The 17,547-nt window shown below is 46.1% G+C and overlaps 2 gene segments (V, D, J or C); both read left to right on the forward strand.

Moving 5' to 3' along the window:
• The first annotated feature begins 93 nt into the window (after positions 1–93).
• Positions 94–1,090, forward strand: LOC117057978. The segment is given in 3 exon segments: positions 94–180; positions 268–634; positions 907–1,090. Coding segments are annotated over 3 exon segments (597 nt in total).
• Positions 1,091–14,881: 13,791 nt separating this feature from the next.
• Positions 14,882–16,194, forward strand: LOC117057979. The segment is given in 3 exon segments: positions 14,882–14,969; positions 15,050–15,365; positions 16,185–16,194. Coding segments are annotated over 3 exon segments (387 nt in total).
• Positions 16,195–17,547: the final 1,353 nt, after the last annotated feature.

Raw genomic sequence — 17,547 nt, forward strand, 5'->3', positions numbered from 1 at the left:
GCACCCCTTCAAGGCATTTGCATAGATTTCCATCCCTGGCACTTAATAACTCCCCCCATTTTATCCCTGTCATTCTGAAGCTGGGCTGCCTCTTGGTGATAATATCTGGGAGCCAAGAAAGAGTGTCATCCATCATGTTGCAGATTTGCTTGATTTGGCTGGTCTCGAGTTTCTTTGAGGGTAATTTTTAAGAGCTGTGCTCTTCTCTCTGAATTTCTAAGGGAAATGTTGCAGATCCACTAACTTCTTTTATGCCTCTCCTTCCAGAATCCAGCGGGCAGATTGTCATCACTCAGACACCAGCTTCGATACAGGCGAATCTTGGGGACAGAGTCTCCATCCAGTGCAGGGCTTCCTCTTCTGTCAGTAGCTATATGAGTTTATATGAGTTTAAACCAGGACAGAAGCCCAAGCTACTGATTTATCAGGCTTCAAACCGTTTCGAAGGGATCCCAGATCGCTTCAGCGGCAGCCAAAGCGGCAACGACTTCTCCTTCACTATCAACGGTGTCAAAACCGAGGATGTAGGGGAATATTACTGTGGCCAATATGCCAGCACTCCTCTCCACAGTGATACACTTCAGTACAAAAACCAGCTTACTAGTCTGAAGACATCAGGAAGAGATGGCCATCAGTGCTTTGCAGCAGCACCACTCAGTGGTAGAACATTTTCTTTGCACTCAGGAGTTTCCAGATCAGATGCCTGGCATTTTCAGCTACAGGAGGAGAAGCAGGGAGGCCCTGTCTACAGGGACGTACAAAGGGGGGGGCAGAGGGGGCGGGTCGCCCCGGGTACCACTCTGGGGGTGGGGTTGACAAGATGGCCCGCTGCCTCCCCCCAGCTGTAGAGCGGCCGAGGGCACGCGCACAGTCAGTATGGGCGCCACTCGCGCTGTGTCCATACAGGCTGCTTCTCGCATGGCGACTGTGTGGGCTGCTGCGCATGCGCCGTCTGTACGGGATGCTGCGAGTGCACAGTCCGAACGGGATCCCGCCCATGCGCAGTCCGTACAGACGTCGCGTGTGTGCTGCCAGGCGGTTTGCCAAACCCCAGGTGCCGAAGAGGGTTCCTCTGCCACTGCCTGTCTAAAACCCTTAGAAAGCACTATCAGACTTGGGGAGGTAAGGATCCCACCGGCAGAATCCAGTTCTTCTGTCAGGGACTGGACTGAGGAGAAATTGTGGAGACCGCCCCCTGCCTCCTGCACTTCCCAGAGAAGAGGTAGATAGTATAGATTCACAACAGTGGTTTGCAGAAGGTCATAGTTCAGAGGCGGCAGAGGGGAGGAGAAGAAGAAGAAGAAGAAGAAGAAGAAGAAGAAGAAGAAGAGGAGGAGGAGGAGGAGGAGGAGGAGGAGGAGGAGGAGGAGGAGGAGAAGAAGAAGAAGAGTTTGGATTTGATATCCCATTTTATCACTACCCGAAGGAGTCTCAAAGCGGCTACCATTCTCCTTTCCCTTCCTCCCCCCCAACAAACACTCTGTGAGGTGAGTGGGGTTGAGAGACTTCAAAGACTGCTGCCGTGCGATTTCTGTTCGTCATCCTGAGGTAAAGTTCTTAACCTGAGGTACTATTTCTGGGTTAGCAGAGTCTGTAACCTGAAGCGTCTGTAACCTGAAGCGTATGTAACCTGAGGTACCACTGTATTAGGTGAAAGTGAGTATCAAATAATTCACATATGAAATCCCAGGGCCGTCCCTCTCCTTAGGCGGCAGGTTCCCTGGGGCAGCTGATCCCGATGACCATCTTTTTGGTCCCCTTGCTCCTGATCTAGATATTCACTCTTCTCTTCTTCCCTGGCGGGGAGAGGGATGCCATTTTCTGGTTTGCCTCAGGTGCCAAAATGCCTTGGGCCAGCACTGCAAAACTACAATGTTTAGAAGAAATTGATTGCAAAAATGTGCACCTTAGTCAAAACTGTATACAGTCAAACCTCGGTTGTCGAACATAATCCATTCCAGGAGCCCGTCCGGTTTCCAAAACGTTTGACAACCAAGGCGCAGCTTCTGATTGGCTGCAAGAGCTTCTTGCGCTCAAGCGGAAGCTGCGTCGTATGTTCGGCTTCCGAAAAACATTTGAAAACCGGAACACTTACTTCTGGGTTTTCGGCATTTGGGAGCTGAAATGTAGTATAACGGAGGTGTTCGGGAACCAAGGTTTGACTGTACGAAAATGCACAGTGGTACCTTGGTTCTTAAACTTAATCTGTTCCAGAAATCAGTTCCAAAACCAAAGTGTTCCAAAACCAAGGTGCAAATTTCAGAAAAATTGGTCATTAAATTGCCAAGATAATCTAATAGCCAATGTTTTAATGAACATATAGACGGCATGATTTGGTTTATGCTTTGTGGGCCTGAGATACACACACACACACACACACACACACACAGTCTCTCTCCCACACTTCCTTCCATTTGTTTCATTGAAAACCAGTCAGGAAATGCATGGATAATCATTTGTGCCACTCCTGTGTCATGGACTGGGCAGAGGAGGAATGGCGGAGACCGCCTCTCCAACCTGACCCTTCCAGAGAAGAAGAAGAGAGTTCAGAATTACAACAGGGGTTTGAGGGAGATCACAGCTCAGAGGCAGATGAAGGGAAAAGCTGGGAAATGGTGGGAGAGGAGGAGGAGGCAGAGCCGGAGCAGCTGGCTGACACGTTATCACTAGAAAGCATTCCAGAACCGCCGTCTCCCAGAACCTGGCGAGCATTAAAAGTAGGAGAGCAAAGAGCCTGGAGACAGCTGGCCCTAAGCGGCAACCGTAGAGGGGGTGGTGCTGTTGACAAATGAGGAAGTGGGAGAGAAGGGGGGTGGCGATTAACTCGGGACAACGCCATTATTCCAAGAGGTTGCATTCCCAAGTCTCTCTCTGTAAATATTGAATAAAAAGCAGATGGTAAGGACTTTTCCTTGTCATATCCGTTCTTGGCAACCTTCCGTGGGGGTTGGTTCTTCTACCGCCTGACATCATGTGGCTTGCTGGGTCTCTAGCACCCTACAGCTTTAGACTTCTGCCAGAGGCAGATTTAGGGGAGTGCAATTGGTTTTGGTCACACTCGGAACGGAGCCTTGAGGATGCCGAAGCGGGTACAGCAACTACGCTTTAGAATGGAGCAGGAGAGGCAGGGGTGCCAAATGTTGGCATCACACAGGGCATCACTGAAATTTAAGACAACCTCCCCCCCGGTCCACCACTGCTTCTGTGGTGTGGCCTGGGGCATGCCAATTATGCTTACCATTGTTGAAGATGTGCAAACTGTATTCTGTATGCTTTGACCATTCTTGGCATTCTTCTGGGCAACACAGATTAGGCTCTGGGAAGGCAGGTTTTAGCAATTGCCTCTTCTTCCTTTTGTTCTCAGCCTTGGCTGTTGTACAGTTTACCCCCTTTCCATGCCTGCTGCCCATTTCCACCTGAGTGGCAGAGGCAGGTCACAGATTGTCTCAAGGGCAAATGGAAGGTTACAAGAGCGTCCAATGACACACCTAGTGAGTTTCATCTGCCCTCCTATCTGATACAGGGGCGTAGAAAGGTAAATTGGTACTTGTGGGCAAAAAATTTTTTGTCACCCCCCCCAGAGGTGTAGGAAGGTCAGGTGGTACCCAGTGCGGAAAATTTCTTGTCACCCCCCCCATTGATCCCCCCCTGCAAAAATGGTTTTGCGTTATTTCATATTTTCTTACAAAGGAATAATAATAATAATAATAATAATAATAATAATAATAATAATAAACTTTTATTTATATCCCGCCATCCTCGGCCGAAGTCGGGCTCAGGGTGGCTAACATCAGACACATAACATTGGTATAAAATCAAACAATAATTAAATTACCTCCTGAAAAAAATCTCAAAATCAAATTCAAGTCTAATTAAATGGCTTTCCACAGGGTTAGGGTTGGGAACAGTAAGTGCTCAACTGAACTGAAATTTCAGCCTTCACGACATAGGAAAACAGCCAAGTAAACAGCTATTTTGGTGGAGGAGGGTCAAGATATTAACCAATATGCATAAAGTTTCATATATAGCTATATGCTATATAATCCCTAGTATAGTCAGATAAGACATTTGGAGCAGGCATTTTTTTTAAAAAAGTTTTTTTTTTTTTATGAACCGCCCTAGTAGGGCAGTAATTGTTCCTTGATAATTTGTCACCCCCTCCATTATGGAACATGGGGCGGACCACCCCCTATGCCCCCCTTGCTACGCCCCTGTTCTCATACTTTCAATTTTTCAATGTCATTTGTGTCATTGTACTCAGGTTTGTCTCTTTCCTTCTAATTAAGAGAGTCAGAAAATAGGAAATTCATTATGCAGAAAAAGGAAGCTGATAATAATCTCCATCTAACATTCCCCCCCCTGAAAAGATCAAGCTATATTATAATTCGGAAACTGGGATCTTCTCATTAACTGTTGCCAGTAAGAGTGACACCTATCTTTCTCAGGTTCTCCCTGCTTTATGAGCTGGAACCTGAAGCACAACCCCCACAGGAAGGGACTCTCCTCCCTTGCACCCCTTCAAGGCATTTGCATAGATTTCCATCCCTGGCACATAATAACTCTCCCAATTTTATCCCCTTCATTCTGAAGCTGGGCTGCCTCTTGGTGATAATATCTGGGAGCCAAGAAAGAGTGTCATCCATCATGTTGCAGATTTGCTTGATTTGGCTGGTCTCGAGTTTCTTTGAGGGTAACTTTCAAGAGCTGTGCTCTTCTCTCTGAATTTTTAAGAGAAATGTTGCAGATCCACTAACTCGTTTCATGCCTCTCCTTCCAGAATCCAGTGGGCAGATCATCACTCAGACACCGGCTTCTTTACAGGCAAGTCGTGGGGACAGTGTGACCATCCAGTGCAAAGCTGCCTCTTCTGTCGGCCGTTATATGGCCTTATATCAGTTTAAATCAGGTCAGAACCCCAAGCTACTGATTCATTCGGGCTCAACCCGTTTTGAAGGGACTCCAGATCGCTTCAGTGGCAGCTACAGCGGGAACGACTTCTCTTTCACTATAAACGGTGTCCATGCCGAGGACGAAGGGGTATATTTCTGTGGCCAACACAACACCACTCCTCTACACAGTGATACACTTCAGTACAAAAACCAGCTCAGTGGCCTAAGGCAGCAGGAAGGAATGGCAATGGGTGTTTTGCAGCAGCACCTTCCTTGTAGCTTGCTGAATGAGAGGGGGCTGTAACAGAGGATAGGAAAGGGGGTGAGGACCAATGGCTTTGCAGATCAACCAATAGGAAGACAGCCTGTGCCTGACTGCTCCAGGACATCACACCTCCTCCTCCTCCTCCTCCTCCTCCTCCTCCTCCTCCTCCTTCTTCTCTGAATTTATATATGTCTTTAGGACATATACATGACATATAATTTATATACTATATACTCAAGTATAAGCCGACCAGATATAAGCCGAGGCGCCTAATTTTACCACAAAAAACTGGGGAAACTTATTGACTTGAGTATAAGCTGAGGGTGGGAAATGCCAACAGCAGCAAAGGTGGAGGAGGAGGAAGGAGAAGCCCGAAATGAGATTAGACAAATTAATATACAACATTTTTGCGCCATTGCGGCCCTACAAAACAGTGGGTGCATGATTTTTTTGATGCAGTCTGTAGCCATGGACATGCTATGTGAGCTGAAAAAACTCAGCTTATACTCGAGTATATACGGTATGTCAGACAATGTCTGAGGCACAAGAAGATGGGTCATGTTTTTTATTCTGCTTTTGTCATAAAATTATTTGGGAAGGGAAAAAGAAGCAAGCAAAGCCATTTTAAAGAGGAAGGAAAAGAAAGAACATGGTAAATCGCCACAAAACTGGTCCAGGACTGTTCCAGATTACGTTGTTTTCCAACTAATTCATGAAAACTGAGGAAGCAAGTATATCTGAGTTGATATTGGTCATCATATTCCTGGCAGGCACTGTTGTTTTGTAGTCAGTACTAGAGTTTCCTGTGATTTCTGTTCAGTCTTACCTCAGACCTTGTCCTTCATGTTGAGCTTTTAGATCACAATATGCATGATGCCAGGACGCGGGTGGCGCTGTGGGTTAAACCACAGAGCCTAGGGCTTGCCGATCAGAAGGTCGGCGGTTAGAATCCCCGCGGCGGGGTGAGCTCCCGTTGCTTGGTCCCTGCTCCTGCCAACCTAGCAGTTTGAAAGCACATTAAAGTGCAAGTAGATAAATAGGTACTGCTCCAGCGGGAAGGTAAATGGCGTTTCTGTGCACTGCTCTGGTTCGCCAGAAGCGGCTTAGTCATGCTGGCCACATGACCCGGAAAAACTGTACACCAGCTCCCTCGGCCTGTAAAGCAAGATGAGCGCTGCAACCCCAGAGTCGTTTGCGACTTGACCTAATGGTCAGGGGTCCCTTTACCCTTTATCTTTATGCATGATACCATGATTTTAAATTGTAAATATACAGTCAGGGCATACTTGAGTCAAAGCAAGTCAACAGGCAACCTCACATCCAGATTATTTCCTGAGCTCTCCCAGTATTTCAAATAATTACATCTCATCCTTGTCACTTTTCTGTTCATGGACTATGCAAATGAGAGTCCAGGGGTGACTATCTTATATTCATGTCATTGGCATGAAGAACAATTCCCATCCTCTTGTGTGGCAACATGTGATGACACATGGCTTTGATTCTGTCCATGTCACATAACCAGGATATTTAGATTCTAGGCATATAGCTGCAAGCATTATTACTCCATATTCAAAAAATGATTTTTCATATATTTTTCTCATGCTGCCTACCAATGTGCTAGAAACCTCCATTGGCAGAACTTTAGAGACTGCCAGCTGACACCTCAACCATGTCTCATAGAAATCCCCTGTGGCCACCTGCTTCAGATCGCAGCGTTTTCGTTGCCACTTGGGCAGGTGTCAGTTTCTGAACTGATATTCAGTCCTCGTTGCACATCATCACGGCTGCATGTTGCCATGTCTTGACAGGGTGGCTTCCTTTCATTTCAACACACCACCTTTCCTCCAAAGAGTTCAGGCTAGCACACGTAATTCTCACTCTCCCTGTTGTATCTTCACAACAACCCTGTGAGGTCGGGCCGGGTGAGAGGGTGAGATTGTCTCAGGCTCAACCAGTGAACTCTTTAGCTGAATGGGATTCGGAGCCCAGTCCTCTAGCTCCTAGGCTGATATTGTAACTGCTACACTGCACTCCCTCCGGACATCATCATCATCATCATCATCATAAAATCATAGAATCCTAGAGTTAGAAGAGACCACAAGGGCCATACAGTCCAACCCCCTGCCAAGCAGGAAACACCATCAAAGCATTCCTTACAGATGGCTGTCAAGCCTCTGCTTAAAGACCTCCAAAGAAGGAGACTCCACCACACAAAATTCCACTGCCGAACAGCTCTCACTGTCAGGAAGTTCTTCCTAATGTTTAGGTGGAATCTTCTTTCTTGTAGTTTGAATCCACTGCTCCGTGTCCACATCTCTGGAGCAGCAGAAAACAACCTTTCTCCCTCCTCTATGTGACATCCTTTTATATATTTGAACATGGCTATCATATCACCCCTTAACCTTCTCTTCTCCAGGCTAAACATACCCAGCTCCCTAAGCCGTTCCTCATAAGGCATTGTTTCCAGGCATTTGACCATTTTGGTTGCCCTCTTTTGTTACCCCCTCCATTATGGAATAGGGGGCGGACCACCCCCTACGCCCCTGTTCTCATATTTTCAATTTTTCAATGTCATTTGTGTCATTGTACTCAGGTTTGTCTCTTTCCTTCTGATTAAGAGAGTCAGAAAGTAGGAAATTCATTATGCAGAAAAAGGAAGCTGATAATAATCTCCATGTAACATTTCCCCCCCTGAAAAGATCAAGCTATATTATAATTCGGGAATTGGGATCTTCTCATTAACTGTTGCCAGTAAGAGTGACACCTGTCTTTCTCAGGTTCTCCCTGTTTTATGAGCTGGAACCTGAAGCACAACCCCCACAGGAAGGGACTCTCCTCCCTTGCACCCCTTCAAGGCATTTGCATAGATTTCCATCCCTGGCACTTAATAACTCCCCCAATTTTATCCCCGTCATTCTGAAGCTGGGCTGCCTCTTGCTGATAATATCTGGGAGCCAAGAAAGAGTGTCATCCATCATGTTGCAGATTTGCTTGATTTGGCTGGTCTCGAGTTTCTTTGAGGGTAACTTTCAAGAGCTGTGCTCTTCTCTCTGAATTTCTAAGGGAAATGTTGCAGATCCACTAACTTCTTTTATGCCTCTCCTTCCAGAATCCAGTGGGCAGATCATCACTCAGACACCAGCTTCTTTACAGGCAAGTCGTGGGGGCAAAGCAACAATCCAGTGCACAGCTGCCTCTTCCGTCGGCCGTTATATGGCCTTATATCAGTTTAAATCAGGTCAGAACCCCAAGCTACTGATTCATTCGGGCTCAACCCGTTTTGAAGGGACTCCAGATCGCTTCAGTGGCAGCTACAGCGGCAACGACTTCTCTTTCACTATAAACGGTGTCCATGCCGAGGACGAAGGGGATTATTTCTGTGGCCAACACACCAGCCTTCCTCTCCACAGTGATACACTTCAGTACAAAAACCAGCTCAGTGGCCTAAGGCAGCAGGAAGGAATGGCAGTGGGTGTTTTCCAGCAGCACCTTCCCTGCAGCTTGCTGAATGAGAGGGGGCTGTAACAGAGGATAAGAAAGGGGGTGAGGACCAATGGCTTTGCAGATCAACCAATAGGAAGACAGCCTGGGCCTGACTGCTCCAGGACATCACACCTTTTCCTCAGACTATTATTATTATTATTATTATTATTATTATTATTATTATTATTATTATTAACTGTATTTATATATGTCTATAGGACACATACATGACATATAATTTATATATGTCAGATAATGTCTGAAGCACAAGAACCTGGGCCATATTTTTTATTCTGATTTTGTCATAAATTTATTCGTGAAGGGAAAAAGAAGCAAGCAAAGCCATTTTAAAGAGGAAGGAAAGGAAAGAACTTGGTAAATCGCCACAAGACTGTTCCAGGACTGTTCCAGATTATGTTGTTTTCCAACTAATTCATGAAAACTGAAGAAGCAAGTATATCTGAGTTGATATTGGTCATCATATTCCTGGCATGCACTGTTGTTTTGTACTCAGTACTAGAGTTTCCTGTGATTTCTGTTCAGTCTTACCTCAGACCTTGTCCTTCATGTTGAGCTTTTAGATCACAATATGCATGATGCCAGGACGCAAGTGGCACTGTGGGTTAAACCACAGAGCCTAGGGCTTGCTGATCAGAAGGTCGGCGGTTAGAATCCCCGCGACAGTGTGAGCTCCTGTTGCTCAGTCCCTGCTCCTGCCAACCCAGCAGTTCGAGAGCATATTAAAGTGCAAGTAGATAAATAGGTACCGCTCCAGCGGGAAGGTAAATGGCGTTTCTGTGCACTGCTCTGGTTCGCCAGAAGCGGATTAGTCATGCTGGCCACATGACCCGGAAAAACTGTACACCAGCTCCCTTGGCCTGTAAAGCGAGATGAGCGCTGCAACCCCAGAGTCATTTGCGACTGGACCTAATGGTCAGGGGTCCCTTTACCTTTACCTTTATGCATGATGCCATGATTCTAAATTGTAAATATACAGTCAGGGCACACTTGAGTCAAAGCAAGTCCACAGGCACCCTCACATCCAGATTATTTCCTGAGCTCCCACAGTATTTCAAATAATTACATCTCATCCTTGTCGCTTTTCTGTTCATGGACTTTGCAAAGGAGAGTCCAGGGGTGACTATCTTATATTCACGTCATTGGCATGAAGCACAATCCCCATCCTCTTGTGTGGCAACATGTGATGACACTTGGCTTTGATTCTGTCCATGTCACATAACCAGGATATTTAGATTCTAGACATATAGCTGCAAGCATTATTACTCCATATTCAAAAAATGATTTTTCATATATTTTTCTCATGCTGCCTACCAATGTGCTAGAAACCTCCATTGGCAGAACTTTAGAGACTGCCAGCTGACACCTCAACCATGTCTCATAGAAATCCCCTGTGGCCACCTGCTTCAGATCGCAGCGTTTTCGTTGCCACTTGGGCAGGTGTCAGTTTCTGAACTGATATTCAGTCCTCGTTGCACATCATCACGGCTGCATGTTGCCATGTCTTGACAGGGTGGCTTCCTTTCATTTCAACACACCACCTTTCCTCCAAAGAGTTCAGGCTAGCACACGTAATTCTCACTCTCCCTGTTGTATCTTCACAACAACCCTGTGAGGTCGGGCCGGGTGAGAGGGTGAGATTGTCTCAGGCTCAACCAGTGAACTCTTTAGCTGAATGGGATTCGGAGCCCAGTCCTCTAGCTCCTAGGCTGATATTGTAACTGCTACACTGCACTCCCTCCGGACATCATCATCATCATCATCATCATAAAATCATAGAATCCTAGAGTTAGAAGAGACCACAAGGGCCATACAGTCCAACCCCCTGCCAAGCAGGAAACACCATCAAAGCATTCCTTACAGATGGCTGTCAAGCCTCTGCTTAAAGACCTCCAAAGAAGGAGACTCCACCACACAAAATTCCACTGCCGAACAGCTCTCACTGTCAGGAAGTTCTTCCTAATGTTTAGGTGGAATCTTCTTTCTTGTAGTTTGAATCCACTGCTCCGTGTCCACATCTCTGGAGCAGCAGAAAACAACCTTTCTCCCTCCTCTATGTGACATCCTTTTATATATTTGAACATGGCTATCATATCACCCCTTAACCTTCTCTTCTCCAGGCTAAACATACCCAGCTCCCTAAGCCGTTCCTCATAAGGCATTGTTTCCAGGCATTTGACCATTTTGGTTGCCCTCTTTTGTTACCCCCTCCATTATGGAATAGGGGGCGGACCACCCCCTACGCCCCTGTTCTCATATTTTCAATTTTTCAATGTCATTTGTGTCATTGTACTCAGGTTTGTCTCTTTCCTTCTGATTAAGAGAGTCAGAAAGTAGGAAATTCATTATGCAGAAAAAGGAAGCTGATAATAATCTCCATGTAACATTTCCCCCCCTGAAAAGATCAAGCTATATTATAATTCGGGAATTGGGATCTTCTCATTAACTGTTGCCAGTAAGAGTGACACCTGTCTTTCTCAGGTTCTCCCTGTTTTATGAGCTGGAACCTGAAGCACAACCCCCACAGGAAGGGACTCTCCTCCCTTGCACCCCTTCAAGGCATTTGCATAGATTTCCATCCCTGGCACTTAATAACTCCCCCAATTTTATCCCCGTCATTCTGAAGCTGGGCTGCCTCTTGCTGATAATATCTGGGAGCCAAGAAAGAGTGTCATCCATCATGTTGCAGATTTGCTTGATTTGGCTGGTCTCGAGTTTCTTTGAGGGTAACTTTCAAGAGCTGTGCTCTTCTCTCTGAATTTCTAAGGGAAATGTTGCAGATCCACTAACTTCTTTTATGCCTCTCCTTCCAGAATCCAGTGGGCAGATCATCACTCAGACACCAGCTTCTTTACAGGCAAGTCGTGGGGGCAAAGCAACAATCCAGTGCACAGCTGCCTCTTCCGTCGGCCGTTATATGGCCTTATATCAGTTTAAATCAGGTCAGAACCCCAAGCTACTGATTCATTCGGGCTCAACCCGTTTTGAAGGGACTCCAGATCGCTTCAGTGGCAGCTACAGCGGGAACGACTTCTCTTTCACTGTGAACGGTGTCCATGCCGAAGACGAAGGGGTATATTACTGTGGCCAACACAACACCACTCCTCTCCACAGTGATACACTTCAGTACAAAAACCAGCTCAGTACAAAAACCACCTCCTGGCCTAAGGCAGCAGGAAGGAATGGCAGTGGGTGTTTTGCCGCAGCACTTCCCTTGCAGCTTGCTGAATGAGAGGGGGCTGTAACAGAGGATAAGAAAGGGGGTGAGGACCAATGGCTCTGCAGATCAACCAATAGGAAGACAGCCTGGGCCTGACTGCTCCAGGACATCACACCTTCTTCTTCTTCTTCTTCTTCTTCTTCTTCTTCTTCTTCTTCTTCTTCTTCTTCTTCTTCTTCTTCTTCTCCTCCTCCTCCTCCTCCTCCTCCTCCTCCTCCTCCTCCTCTGAATTTATATATGTCTATAGGACATATACATGACATATAATTTATATACCGTATATACTCAAGTTTAAGCTGACCCGAATACAAGCCGAGGCACCTAATTTTACCACAAAAAACTGGGGAAACTTATTGACTCGAGTATAAGCCGAGGGTGGGAAATGCCAACAGCAGCAAAGGTGGAGGAGGAGGAAGGAGCAGCCCGAAATGAGATTAGACAAATTAATATACAACATTTTTGTGCCATTGCGTCCCACAAAACAGTGGGTGTGTGATTTTTTGGTGCAGGCTGTAGCCATGGACATGCTATGGGAGCTGAAAAAACTCAGCTTATACTCGAGTATATACGGTATGTCAGACAATGTCTGAGGCACAAGAAGATTGGTCATGTTTTTTATTCTGATTTTGTCATAAATTTATTCGTGAAGGGAAAAGAAGCAAGCAAAGCCATTTTAAAGAGGAAGGAAAGGAAAGAACTTGGTAAATCACCACAAGACTGGTCCAGGACTGTTCCAGATTAGGTTGTTTTCCAACTAATTCATGAAAATTGAGGAAGCAAGTATATCTGAGTTGATATTGGTCATCATATTCCTGGCATGCATTGTTGTTTTGTACTCAGTACTAGAGTTTCCTGTAATTTCTGTTCAGTCTTACCTCAGACCTTGTCCTTCATGTTGAGCTTTTAGATCACAATATGCATGATGCCAGGACACGGGTGGCGCTGTGGGTTAAACCACAGAGCCTAGGGCTTGCCGATCAGAAAGTTGGCGGTTCGAAATCCCCGCGACGGGGTGAGCTCCTGTTGCTTGGTCCCAGCTCCTGCCAACCTAGCAGTTCGAAAGCACAAAGTGCAAGTAGATAAATAGGTACCACTCCGACGGGAAGGTAAATGGCGTTTCCGTGCGCTGCTCTGGTTCACCAGAAGTGGCTTAGTCATGCTGGCCACATGACCCGGAAAAACTGTACGCCTTGGCCAATAAAATGAGATGAGCGCCGCAACCCCAGAGTCATTTGCGACTGGACCTAATGGTCAGGGGTCCCTTTACCTTTACCTTTATGCATGATGCCATGATTCTAAATTGTAAATATACAGTCAGGGCACACTTGAGTCAAAGCAAGTCCACAGGCACCCTCACATCCAGATTATTTCCTGAGCTCCCACAGTATTTCAAATAATTACATCTCATCCTTGTCGCTTTTCTGTTCATGGACTTTGCAAAGGAGAGTCCAGGGGTGACTATCTTATATTCACTTCATTGGCATGAAGCACAATCCCCATCCTCTTGTGTGGCAACATGTGATGACACTTGGCTTTTATTCTGTCCGTGTCACATAACCAGGATATTTAGATTCTAGGCATATAGCTGCAAGCATTATTACTCCATATTAAAAAAAATGATTTTTCACATATTTTTCTCATGCTGCCTACCAATGTGCTAGAAACCTCCATTGGCAGAACTTTAGAGACTGCCAGCTGACAGCTCAACCATGTCTCATAGAAATCCCCTGTGGCCACCTGCTCGGATCGCAGCATTTTCGTTGCCACTTTGGCAGGTGACAAAGCAGCTGTCAGTTTCTGAACTGATATTCAGTCCTCGTTGCACATCATCACGGCTGCATGTTGCCGCATCTTGACAGGATGGCTTCCTTTCATTTCAACACACCACCTTTCCTCCAAAGAGTTCAGGCTAGCACACGTAATTCTCACTCTCCCCGTTGTATCTTCACAACAACCCTGTGAGGTTGGGCCAGGGTGAGAGGGTGAGATTGTCTCAGGCTCAACCAGTGAACTCTTTAGCTGAATGGGATTCGGAGCCCAGTCCTCTAGCTCCTAGGCTGATATTGTAACTGCTACACAGAAGAAGAGTTTGGATTTGATATCCCGCTTTATCACTACCCGAAGGAGTCTCAAAGCGGCTAACATTCTCCTTTCCCTTCCTCCCCCACAACAAACACTCTGTAAGGTGAGTGGGGCTGAGAGACTTCAGAGAAGTGTGACTAGCCCAAGGTCACCCAGCAGCTGCATATGGAGGAGCGGGGACGCGAACCCGGTTCCCCAGATTACGAGTCTACCGCTCTTAACCACTACACCACACTGCACTCTCTCCGGACATTATCATCATCATCACTTTTAATTTGTATACAGCCTTTCTTACAATACTCAAGGTGGTTTACAAGCTGAGGAAACGAAGAATGTACACCTTATAACAATCTAATACAATACAAAAATGTGATCATAAAACAAAGCTTTAAAATAAGCAATCTACATCAAATAAAGTAACGCTCAACAATCATTAGGATAGTATAGAATAATATCAGCATATAAAAATTAAACAGAAACCCACTCTTAACAATCACCATAAATTATTTCGAAACTGCGATCAATAAAACAACGGCAAGCCATGGTGCATAAAATAATACAATACAAATTGAGAAGCAGAGACTGGAGGGTGGGGCAAGGCAGGTGGAAGGAGGCCTTGCCTGATGGAATCTCTCCCCTCTTAGACCAAAAATTATCCATTAATGAAAGCAAGTATATATGAGGAGGTGAGATCTTCTCTTTGTTTCATTAAGTTTGCTTAAAATCTCCCTTTCTTTCCTTCTGCTTCATGCATTGCAACACCCACCCCAGACATTTCTTGTGCCCTGTAGCACAATCCCACAGGGAGGGGACGTTCATCCCTTGCACCCCTTCTGCTCATTTGCATAGATTTCCATCCTTGACACTTCATAACTCCCCCAGTTTTACCCCCGTTGTTCTGGAGGGGTTGTCTGGCAGTGAGAATATCCCGGAGGGAAAGGGAAAGGTTTCATGAACAGCAGCATCATGCTTCAGATTTGTTTGATTTGGCTGGCCTCGGGTTTCTTTGAGGGTAGGTTTTAAGGGAAGTGTTGTTCTTCCCGAGTTTCTCCGGGAAATGGGCATTCACGACCTTCTTTTCTCTCCTCCTAGAATCCAGGGGGCAGATTGTCATCACTCAGACACCAGCTTCCATACAGGCAAGTCCTGGGGACAGAGTCACCATCCTGTGCAGGGCTTCCTCTTCTGTCAGCAGCAATATGGACTTCTATCAGTTTAAACCAGGGCAGAAACCCAAGGTGCTGATTTATTCAGGTTCAAGCCGTTTCCAAGAGACTCCAGATCGTTTCAGTGGCAGCCACAGCAACACTGACTTCTCCTTCACTATCAACGGGGTCCATGCTGAGGACGAAGCAGAATACCACTGTTTACAACGCCAAAAGTTCCCTCTCCACAGTGATACAATTCAGTACAAAAACCAGCTCGGTGGCCTAAGACAGCAGGAAGGAATGGCAGTGGGTGTTTTGCAACAGCAGTGTTCAGTGGTTGTGGTTGTTCAGTCGTTCAGTTGTGTCCGACTCTTCATGACCCCATGGACCAGAGCACGCCAGGCACCCCTATCCTTCACTGCCTCCCGCAGTTTGGCCAAACTCATGTTAGTAGCTTCGAGAACACTGTCCAACCATCTCATCCTCTGTCATCCCCTTCTCCTTGTGCCCTCCATCTTTCCCAACATCAGGGTCTTTTCTAGGGAGTCTTCTCTTCTCATGAGGTGGCCAAAGTACTGGAGCCTCAGCTTCAGGATCTGTCCTTCTAGTCAGAAATCAGAGCTGATTTCTTTAAGGATGGATAGGTTTGATCTTCTTGCAGTCCATGGGACTCTCAAGAGTCTCCTCCAGCACCATAGTTCAAAAGCATCAATTCTTCGGCGATCAGCCTTCTTTATGGTCCAGCTCTCACTTCCGTACATTACTACTGGGAAAACCATAGCTTTAACTATATGGACCTTTGTCGGCAAGGTGATGTCTTTGCTTTTTAAGATGCTCAGTGTTCAGTGGTAGAGCATCTTTTTTGAAGTCAGAAGGTTCCAGGTTAAATCCCTGACATTTCCAGCTACAGCACAAGGAAATCTAAAATCCCAGAGAGTCCTCTCAGACTTGGAGTACATGGGCGGGGGGGGGGGGGGTGGTTTAAAAATCCCACCTGCCGGATCCAGTTCCTCACTCCTAACCTGGTTTGAAGAACATTTCTGGAGCACTTTATGTGCATGTTATGTGTTGACATTCAGGATTGCCTAATTGCCCTGATTCATATTCAGAAAGCTATTTTTCATCTACTGTATATATTGTTACGCTGCCCGCTAACATGGTTTTTTTTTTTTTTAAACTGTACTGATGGTACTTCTGAGCTTTCCAGCTGACATTTCAAGCATGTCCCACAGAAATCCCCTGTGGCTAGTTGTTCAGATTTCAGCGTGTTCACTGCCACTTTGACAGGTGGCAAGGCAGGTGTCAGTTTCCGATCTGATGCCCAATCATTGCCACAGGGCAGGAGGGGGCATGCATTAGATTTGGTTCATATTTAAAGGTGAACCTACCAGATTTGCACTTTCCCAAACTACATGAGAACCGAAACACAAGTATGCTTAAGAATCTGCACTTACCTGAATTTTCCATGAATTTCTCCCACCAAACCACATATACAAAAAGAGCATATGTTACGTGAAAATAGGCACCAAATCAACATACTAGTGAGAATAACACACAAAAGCACATTCTGGTTAGGGGAAATTGCCAGAAAAAGGGTGTGCATTAGTTAAAACTCTCTAACCGCTTTACCACACTGGCTCTCAGAATATTAGTTCAGCGACCGACATCTGCTTTGCCAATCTCAACTCAATGCCACAAACTGAATAACATTTGGGAGAGAAGGCCCAGTTGCACTCAGAGTATACAGCCGTACCTTGGTTGCCGAACGCCTTGGGACTCACACAGTTCGGCTCCCGAACGATCAAAAACTGGAAGTGAGTGTTCCGGTTTCCGAACGATTTCCGGAAGCCAAACGTCTGGCGCAGCTTCCGATTGGCTGCAGGAGCTTCCTGGAGCCAACCAGCCGCCGTGCTTTGGTTTCCAAACTTTTTGGAAGTCGAATGGATTTCCGGAACAGGTTCTGTTCGACTTCCAAGGTACGACTGTACTAGAAGACTGTATTGGCTGCACTTTAGAGATTGCCGGTTGACACCTCAACCACGTCCCATAGAAATCCCATGTGGCTGGTTGCTCAGACTGCAGGTTTTCATTGATACTTGGGCAGGTGGCAGAGCAGCTGTCATTTTCTGAGGTGATATCCAGTCCTTGTCACAGGTTACCATAGCTACCTGTTGCCATGTCTTGACAACACTTGCGTAGTTCCAACAGTCGCTCCAAACTACCACAGCTTCAGTGCCATCTTGAAGAGTTATCCAAGATGGATTTATTCCATTCTAATGCCCACACACCAAGTTTCCTCCAAAGAGACCAGGCTAGCATGCATAATTCTCTATCTCCCCATTATATCTTCAAAACAACCTTGCGTGGTCAGCCAAGGTGAGAGAGTGTGATTAGCCCAAACTCACCCAGTCCACTCCTTAGCTGAGTGGGATTTGAACCCTG

This window comes from Lacerta agilis, chromosome 14 (assembly GCF_009819535.1).
Source record: "Lacerta agilis isolate rLacAgi1 chromosome 14, rLacAgi1.pri, whole genome shotgun sequence".
Classification (NCBI taxonomy): Eukaryota; Metazoa; Chordata; class Lepidosauria; order Squamata; family Lacertidae; genus Lacerta; species Lacerta agilis.